Here is a 9683-nt window from a genome sequence, read left to right as displayed (position 1 = left end):
AATATCAATACTTTTTTGGTTGTCAAAAAACATTTCAACCGATTATTATTTTGTTTTGATTTGTTATTTGTTTTGTATTCGTAATTTAACTATTATTATATACAGTATATTTTAATTATTATTACTGCATCATCATCACCTTCATTATAATTACTGTATTATAATCATCATCGTCATTACTACATCATCCCCATCTAAACAACAAAGTAATTAAACAATGATATCTTTTAAATATTTCCTGATTGCTTTAATCAATATAATACTGTATCAAACTAAAAATTACATCAAAAAATATTTCAGCAAATCTTTACTCAGTGAATAATTATACTGGTGCAATGAGAACAAATAATTAATAATGTGTATTATAAATTAATAATTATCATGATTACCTAATAATTCATTTGTCCATCACCTTAAAATTATTGAAATGTATTCATTACATAGTAACATGTATCTTTGAGAGGATTTTATTGCCTTTTATTATTAATTAAAATTGGCTGGTGCAATAAAAATATTTGTATAATATTATATTATTATTTCGCTACAAAACACCAACCTTCTTTTCATCATAACAGTGCAATTGATTCTTTTTATATTATAATGTGAAGGACTCTAATACCCTATTCAGACTACACTCTGTTGGGATGTAATCGGTGGTAATCCAACTGATTACTCCCGATCGCAATCAACAAACGCATTCACACCAACACAAACTTTATATTCTAGGGCCTAGGCCTCTGGTTGCTAGGCCTATGTTCACTGACCTCAGCCAAACAGTGCCTGTGGAATTCGTTGTGACTTCTTGTGATCAGATTCTGTGGTAATCTGGAGTATTGAGATTGTAGCACCCAATCGTAACAGGTAACAATTGATATTGATTACTTATTGACGACTATTGGTGAGCTTTCACACACAATTTTACTTTGCGATTGGGTGCGACTGGGTGTCGCAATTGCTACAACCGATCGCAATGCGATGCTAGTCTGAATGGGGTATTACAATAGTGGAATTTCCTCTTTTGCTTTGGAAGCCACCAGCACCTAGGTTGAATATGCTTCTAGTTGTTCATAAATGATTCAACACTTATCAATGCCACCTTGAAAGTGAGCATCCAATAACAATATTATATAATTACCCATTTTTCTTTTCACAGACAATTCCTAGAAATATTCTTATATTACAACAATCAGTAATGTAACTATTAAGGGTGAGTGCTATTCTTGGATGTACTGAAAAGCAATAAGCCTGTACTGTACAATTCTTTACAATAATTATGAATGCTATGTTCCTATATGAAAATAATCAAAAATACAATATTATTTAAATGTATATACATTCCAAACATACACCACTTAATGTTACATTTTATGGCGATATAAAAACACCACCATTACAAAATATTAACAAATCTGTATCAGTAGACTGATTTAAATAAACCATAATTCTCTTGTAAATTTATATATTAAGGTTTTGATGTTATAATATTAGTGAACACTTCAACAGCATGTCTCAATGACATTGGTCCCAATTTGTAGATTGACCGATGGTGGGCCTATTATCAGACCAAACTTCTGCGTGGTTGTGATTACTATGTAGTCTATGGCCAATTTATATTGGAAGAAAAGAAGCTATAATTATGATAAAAAATGAGTGTGAATAAGTTGGTGGTGTGTATTATAAAAAAAAAATAAAAAAAGGAAATAACAAAATCATTAACCGGAGAATTATGAACATGCATTCAAGAGTCATGCACATCACATTCTAACACTGAAAGTTTCTCTTTCAAAAACAATTTTAACATTAAATATGGCATGCTGTGATCACATCCCAAACCATCACATGATCATAACCTTGAAAACATGACCCTATTTTGTATGAGCACTAAAAAAGCACCAATGACAGCATGTTTATGTGATAGTGCTCGGTCAAATATCTTTGGAAGTATGGTAAACAGTAGAGCGGCTACATGTGTAATCCAGATGATCATATCGTTGAACAGTAACCTCCGCAGGCTTGACCTCCACCATTTTGACCTCCCTGTGTTATTACCAAGCCAGAGGAGCCTTCACTTTCCCATAGTCCAGGTGTTTGAATGATCTGAAATATGAAGAAAGAATCAACAAAGGTGCTAAAACAAAGAACAATTGACTTTAATAGACAGTTCATTACGTTTACACTAACAACGAAAATAGATTAAATAAAGGACAAGAGAAAGTATGGAAACATTTTAGATACAGAATACTGAATATGTATCTATTGGCAATAGTGATCACAGGTAAAAAAGAAATTGGTAAATTAATACAGTTTTATGTAATGTATTGTGAATAATTCATACAAGCCAAAATCAATATGCTACAGTACAACTGGACAACAGATATGAAAACCGGAGCAATTTTGACAATGATATGCAGTGACAACAACATTTTCCCAGAACATTAGTTTCTCTCTGACACTAGCAGATCATGGATACCTGAATGGCACCCACTTTTCACAGTCCAGTAGGAAAGTTCAACATTTGGTGTTATCAAAAAAATAAAAAGCAGTGAAATACATCCAAGGTGACTCACTAGAAACACAATGAGAGTCCTTGGCCTTTTTTTTGGGATCATAAATACCTTTTCTACTAGTTCTTCAAAGGCACACTGAACCCCATCTCTTGTTTTAGCACTAGCCTCGATAAACAGCATTGAATGTTTCTTAGCAAACTTCAAGCCTTCCTCTCGCGTCACCACTCTTTCATCCTTGTGCAAAAGGAAATGATATGAAATACAGTATTAAATTAAAAAAATATGTTATCAATGTATAGCATTGTCCTGATACTCTTCAGTGCAAACTATTGTGTCTCAAAAAATAAACTAACTTAATTTCTACTCCCTGTCCCTAACCATTTCTTATTATGTAAATGGGGGTTGAATAAATAAAATAAAATATTTTGAAGCACACTTTCAATGTTAAAGTACCTTGTCAATTTTGTTGCCTACTAGCATTTTGATGATATCGCCTTTAGTTGAGAAAGTTTCAAGTTCACTTAGCCATTGGCTTAATCGTTGAAATGTTGCTTTGTTATTTACATCGTAAACTGCAAAAAGAAGGCAATCGTTTACAATCATTACAAGGGATTGAATTAACATAATAAAGGTAATAGAATTTCACCACCATGGTCTTTGGTTCAAATCTGGTGTTTCTTTAAATTTAACCCAATTCAATTTCAATTCAATAAACATTTATTTGGGAATAATTTCATAATACAATAAATGGCAAGGGAGGCTATGAATTTGGAAGCCAAGCATTTTAACCACAAAGTCATAATTTACAGTACAGTATGTATTTTTCCAACAGTTAGTACCTGTATGTAATGATTTTCATACCTAGTATGCAGCCCTGCGCACCTCTGTAATAGCTTGGTGTTAGTGTACGGAATCGTTCTTGACCTGCAGTGTCCTGAAATATTATTTAAGAACAGTCCTAATCACTATGAAACAACAAGCATTACTAAAAATTAATATAAATTCACTGGAAATCCTGTCTACCTTTGTGATACATATCTTGCAAATGTTGCTAATCTAGCTTGAGTAATATTGGGCAAAGAGTTCCACACAAATTTACACATGAACTTTGGTCATACAGATAATAATTACAGTAGTTCACCATGTATGTATATTATCAATGTATCACATCGACATTGAGTACATTTTACAACTAACTATTATTAACTAAATCATTATACCATGATGAGTGTGAATTCTCGTGATACTCATGTATTCTTCCAGGTTTTGAACAAACTAAATACTGTAGATGTAGAAATATTTCTATATGGGAAGGTGCCGCATTTACGGGGTATATTTTCGAGGACTTTGTAGAACAAATGTGGGAAATAACGAGGGTGAAATTGGTAGTTAAAGTCCCTGACTTATTCTGTGCCAAAGTGCCATGATTTTCCACACAATGTTAGCTGGAATGTCAAGCTAGACTAGGTACAAAAGCCGGTAAGCCATTTGCTAAGCCTACTTTTGGTACAGCCACAAATTCGTGACCGGACGGAACACTTTTTGCAATCGGGAACCAGTAAATATTGTGACCTCTCTGGCACTATTGAGTGGCCTTTTTCCTGTCATCTTTTAGAGCACAGTGCGATTTTGGTAAAATGATAGTTCAAGTCCATAAGAATTTTCAGTAAGATAGGTTGCGTAAGTGTCTCATGTCTTGAAGTGGCTACGGCACCCCCCTGTTTGGTTGGTATGCAAGTGAGCTCCCCGGGTATTCAAATGAAAAATACAATTTTATAAAAAGAGTAGGGATTGACTCCAGATGTACTGACTATGGTATGTGTGCCACTGCAGGTACCCAAGGTGGCCTAATCCAAATTTGTATGTTGATTGCCAATAAATGAACCAGAAAACTCACCCATATTGCCAGCTTTGCTGTGTTACCAGTACCTTCAATCGCAAGAGTCTTTACTTTAAAATCAACACCTAAAAATTAACAATAAATATCAAGTCATCAAATGATAACAATGTATTTCAATATTCTGCTGTAACAGTTATAGTCAATTGCAAGAACTGAATCATACCTATAGTGGCTGGTTGATCTGGATCAAATGTGTCATCAGTGAAACGTAATAGTAAACTGTAAAACCAAAAAAATATATAAATTTGTATAAGCAGCGATGAAAAAGTGTTAAAATCTAGTTCAATAAGTAGCATTTTCATGTCAGACATTTCAAGACTTGCATCCTTACAGGAAATTATGCACACTGTATCTGTAAATATCTTTCACTTGTAAAAATCAGTGAAAAACAATATATAAACTGCTCTTGAATCATTCTGCTGAACTATAGCCTTTCTTTTTGGTGTTCTTATTAAAGGTAAAAAGATAACCTGTGGCTTGCAGTTGTATCTAGGCTGTAACTAGTCCAGGCATGGACTAACTCATTCAACAACTTTCTTCTCCGCTAAGAGCCACATCAGTCCAATCAGCTGCCAAGAGGCGTACTTTCGTCTGTCCAAAACCACACAGGCTGAATGGACCAGTACACTGATGTAACCAACCACCTACTCTTCTTGAAGGATGTACTGGGTTTTTAAAGTGCACACGAGCCAATAATGTACACTGGGCCTATGGTTAAAGTCCTTATCCGAGAAGATTTGTTCTACCAGCGCTGTTCGAACCAGCGCCAAAACTATGGCTGCAGGTTGCAGCGCCCCTGCCTTAACCGTTTGACCATTCGACTCACCTAATTAATTATCATTATTCAGAGGTGTATTTTGTTCTTTTACAGAAAGTAGCCAAAGGCTGAAATTTCCTCTTTAACGTGTTGGGAGAATATTTGAAAGTAGTGTAGACAAATTTATATAGCACTTTATATCGAAGTCTCAAGCGCTCGTACAGTTACTTCCTTCTCCTAAAAAATCGGCTACTGACCGTCGGCTGACAAATCCAACTCTGCTCCCTAAAATCGCTAGGCAACCCGACGCTGTCTCCTGATTGTCGGTGGAAGCCTTAACGGATCGTCATTAAAAAACTATTCATTGCGTAAGCCGTGGTTTTGCCTTCTCCATACAATCACGTCAACTGACAACCGTCAGACACAATGAGTGCTTGGCATAAGGGTCACTTTGTGTCTGAGCTACTTCGTAAAAACATATATGAATGCACTATTAATTAAAATGTGATATTGTATTAATTTTTTATGATGCAAGATAATTTTTGGAATAATAAAATTTGCATGAACCTACTCAGGATGAACGCCCAACCAAATGACTCCAAATGACTTAAACAACCCAGAGTGAAACAACTGGGTTAAAGAAGGATTCGGGGTATAAAAAAACAACCCAGTTATGTTAAAACGATAATTGAAAGAACTTGTCCGAATCATTTAGTTGCAAATTGACACTTGGGGCAAAACGTAGGCTTAGTAATCCTCAACCTTTGCCTGGATGGAACAACATCATAAAAGAATGCTGAAATAAATAAGCAGTGATTGCAGATTCTACACAATGGAATGACCTGATTTTTAATGAGGAGAGATGGCGCATCATCATTAGTCCTAGCCTAGTAGTAGTACTACTACTACTGTCTAGCCTAGTAAATTGTTTATAATCACAAACAAAATAGTCAAATGAAAGCTTATTATTTTACTAGGCCTAGATCAGCTAGGAGAAACTGTTATATGTTTTCTCCTAGCCTACCCAGCCCAAAATTATGATGTAAATTGTAAACAAAACAAAGATTCGCAACACTTACACTATAACAGATAACTTGAGAAAAAAAAAACAATAATAAATATCAATCAACTATACCTTGACTTTCCAACACCACTTTCACCAATTATCAATAATTTTAAAGTAGTTAATATATCTCCGTCACTCATATTTATACGATGACGAATTGAGAAGAATTTTTAATAATAATTAATAATTATATTACAAAACAACACAGTATGTTGACGTTTTCAAAACCAACTCTCTACTTAACACTTTTGCTGCTAGAAAAACAAAAGATGATGTCACCCTAAAATGACCTTTGTGTCAAATTAAAATTGTAATGAATAATAATAATTTACTTAACGGTAAATAGTAATATATAAATACGAATAAACCATATATATGTAAGTATATTTTTAAAGAAATTATTATGCCAAAGTATATTTAATATGCAGACCTAATATTTATATTAAAATTAAATTTGTTGACCCTTGGCCTAGGCGGCCTATCGTCGATATCGAGCGCAAATTTCGAAACGGCTCGTTGTTGATGTTTTTAGAGAAAAGAACAATATTAATATTATTTCAATAGACTGGCAGTCTTGTATGTAATAATATAAGGAATATAAGGATAAGGTAATGTAAATTGGATATCGTAAACACGTATTAGATTTATTGGATCACCGATTTATTAAGTTTTGTTTTAGGCCCGATAGTACTAGAGAGGCTTTAGGGCCTCTAGGCCTAGTAGTATAGTACGCCTAGGGTCTCTTTAGTCTAGGGCCTCTCTAGGCGGCCTAGGGCCTCTAGGCCGGATGCCAGTCAATTCGAGCGGATGCCAGTTCGAGTGGATGCATTTATTTAGTGCGAACTACATCAAGGGCGAATTAATGGTCGCCCTATTTTTGTATTTGTTTTAATAAATGCAAAAAATGTTCTGTGGCTGTGCACTACTGAAAATGTTTTTGGTACTTTTTGAAAAATTTTTGATAATTATTCCATGTTTGAATTACAGTCTTGGCAAATTATCCGACTAAAAAGATGGCTTCTAAATTAGGCCCTATATTTTAAAACTAAAGAATTTCGCACGTAAAATTCACGGTTTTTGTCTCCAGTTAGTTGAATGGGTGACAGACGATCGGGCACACGAGACGATCGGGCACAGACGATCGGCCCGTTTTTGGACGATCGGGCCTATATTGTGAAGATTGTAGTGCTTGGTTTATTGATAGTGGTGTTGTTGTTTTGCGTTGCGAGTGTACTTTCGTTTTCTTTAAGGAGTTGGGTAATGTTTTGAAAGTCTTTTAGTGCTGATTAGATATTGCTGCAGTTGTTGACTTCCTACCTTTTTTTTGCATTCTAGTTTGGTCCGTTTTCAGTGGGTGATTTGTGAGTGTGTTTCCATTTTATTGAGTCTGGTAGATTTTTTTTTTTTTTTTTTTTTTCATTGAGTTTGAATCCGTTTAAGTGAGTGGGTTACTGCTTTAGTTGTATTTTTATTTATTTTGTTTTCATTAGAGTCGCAGTGAGTGAGTTGTTGGTGTGTTGACATTGTATTGTGTGTGGGAGATCGGTGTAGTTAACTTTTCCAGGTTGTTTAATTGAGTTTTATCGCTGTTGAGTGCTGAAGTAACAAATTCATAGCACCGATTTTGATTGAATTGTCATTGTGCTGTTGGCAACTTTGTACTGACGTACCACAGTCACCAATTTGCAAGTCAATTCGAGTTATGTCGACTAAGGTAAGACTTTTTAAGATATTTACCATCGTCATTATATAACAAAGTTATAGCCTATTTTGATTAAACGTTGAAATAGCCTCTTACTGGTTTTAATATTTTTACATTTTTCAGTATTAACTAATACCACGTTTGGTGCTGCTTGTCTTGTTAATGTTCATTAGGTAATTAACCTATGTACTGCCCATCGTAACATCATATCGGGTTGACGTCTAAACATATATATCGAAATGTGATGAATCAAAAAAATGGATTATAGTTATTTATTTAAAATGTAGGCCTACATGCAAGCTCTTATAGCTTACTGTTTATTCTTAATATTTTTTTTTTTCTTCTTACAGAAAGGGCGAGTATGGTATGTGTGGTACAAACTGCGGGCTACGGTCCGTATGGTGCAGTCGATGTAAGTATTGGCATTACGCCCGATGCAAAAAACTCTGATCGTGATCTGGAAACCCTCGCAAGTATTCCCATGGAACACACTTGCTCAACGTGCTGTGATGAACCGTACAGCTATGCAGCACTAGGCAGACTGGGGTCTGCAAAAAGTAAATGTGTCCTAAGTGTAAAGATGGAAAAGATACTTATGAGAAACGATCAATTGGCAAGGGAACCCTTTGATGCGCGCCAAACCATTGCTGACGGAAGGCGGAAGACGTTTTGGCAAGGTAGGATGATTAATTATTTAAAAAAATAATAATTAAAGTTGATGAAAATTTCATTTTATAAATATCTACTATTACTAAAAATATCTAATATCTACTTGGGCCTATACCATTTACCATATTGCTTTTCTGTGTTTTTTCAGCCTCGTGAAGATTTTTTCCTTTTTTTCCCTACTGAGTTGGAATTTTTAAATAATAGTAGGCCTAAATATGTTTTTCTGTTTTCTCTAGATTTTATCCCCAGTGGAAAATGTCTAGCGGTTCGTGGCGACGGGAATTGCTTATTCAACGCACTTTCAGTGGCTCTCTATGGACACGAGGCTAGAAGTACCGAAATTCGAGTCAGGACTATCATAGAAATGGAGGAAAATCGCGCAGCGTATTTGCATACGCCCGCCAACTGTCGACTGCACTTAGTTTCACCTTGGTGTCCCAAGGTATGCTGAATAGACGGCAAAGGAAAAATGGGAAACTTAAGGCTCTGCATGACTTATGGATGTTATACTTTAATGGACAATTAAAAACAGAAAAATATCTCAATCTATGTGCTGAAGCATGTGATGATTGAATCTATTTACGAACAGAATAATTATTATGATGAGCAGAAACAAAAGGAAATAAAGACCAAACCAGTATAAGTTTGTCCTCATACTGTAGTTCTTATGTGATGTAGTTGATCCAAATTCAAATTATACTTCATTCCCTTAAAATGACATTTTGTTGCCTCGAAATGAATATAGTAATACAATTTGCGCCGACGATGGCACTGTGGGAGTATCATTATACAAATACTACAGTATTTCATTCCATGAAATAATATTTTTAGGTACGAAATGTTATTGAAGGAATAAAATAACATTACAAGGGAACGTAATGTTATTTCGAGGGAACAAAATATAGGCTGCTATTGAATGATCATCATTTAAATTGGCCCATATCTCAACCTTGTTTGGGATTACAGCTGTGTCATCTTAAGACAGGATTTTAAACACGCAATAAGACATCAATGAAATAACACTAACGTACACTGAATTATACTACATAATACCGTACATTCTATTTAATATTTGTCTAACA

General features: G+C 34.7%; 3 protein-coding genes across 3 annotated transcripts in view; 2 read left to right on the top strand and 1 right to left on the bottom strand.

Annotated features, from left to right (window-relative positions):
- Positions 1-225: 225 nt before the first annotated feature.
- Positions 226-6493, bottom strand: LOC117108352 (ras-related protein Rab-18-like). Its single transcript, XM_033250345.1, has 7 exons — positions 6300-6493; positions 4571-4626; positions 4405-4472; positions 3369-3441; positions 2961-3079; positions 2616-2741; positions 226-2097 (listed from the first exon to the last, which is right to left on the bottom strand). The coding sequence occupies exons 1-7, from the start codon at positions 6368-6370 to the stop codon at positions 1984-1986; spliced, it is 627 nt and encodes a 208-aa protein (XP_033106236.1). The 5' UTR covers positions 6371-6493; the 3' UTR covers positions 226-1983.
- A 205-nt stretch (positions 6494-6698) lies between these two features.
- The window catches only part of LOC117108357 (kinetochore protein Spc25-like), a 12814-nt gene continuing 9829 nt past the window's right edge, over positions 6699-9683 (top strand). Inside the window, exon 1 of the mRNA XM_033250350.1 lies at positions 6699-6838. The gene's annotated coding sequence lies outside the window, so the exon portion shown is untranslated. The remainder of the gene's footprint in view (positions 6839-9683) is intronic.
- On the top strand, positions 7475-9677 carry LOC117108358. The gene is made up of 2 exons (XM_033250351.1): positions 7475-8609; positions 8838-9677. Exons 1-2 carry the CDS (start codon positions 8294-8296, stop codon positions 9050-9052), a joined length of 531 nt encoding a protein of 176 aa, XP_033106242.1. The 5' UTR covers positions 7475-8293; the 3' UTR covers positions 9053-9677.

Source organism: Anneissia japonica, unplaced genomic scaffold (assembly GCF_011630105.1).
Source record: "Anneissia japonica isolate Jap-2015-1 unplaced genomic scaffold, ASM1163010v1 scaffold426_len1935630_cov189, whole genome shotgun sequence".
Lineage (NCBI taxonomy): Eukaryota > Metazoa > Echinodermata > Crinoidea > Comatulida > Comatulidae > Anneissia > Anneissia japonica.
The sequence above is the reverse complement of the archived record's forward strand: the minus strand, read 5'-3'. Positions and strand labels throughout refer to the sequence as shown.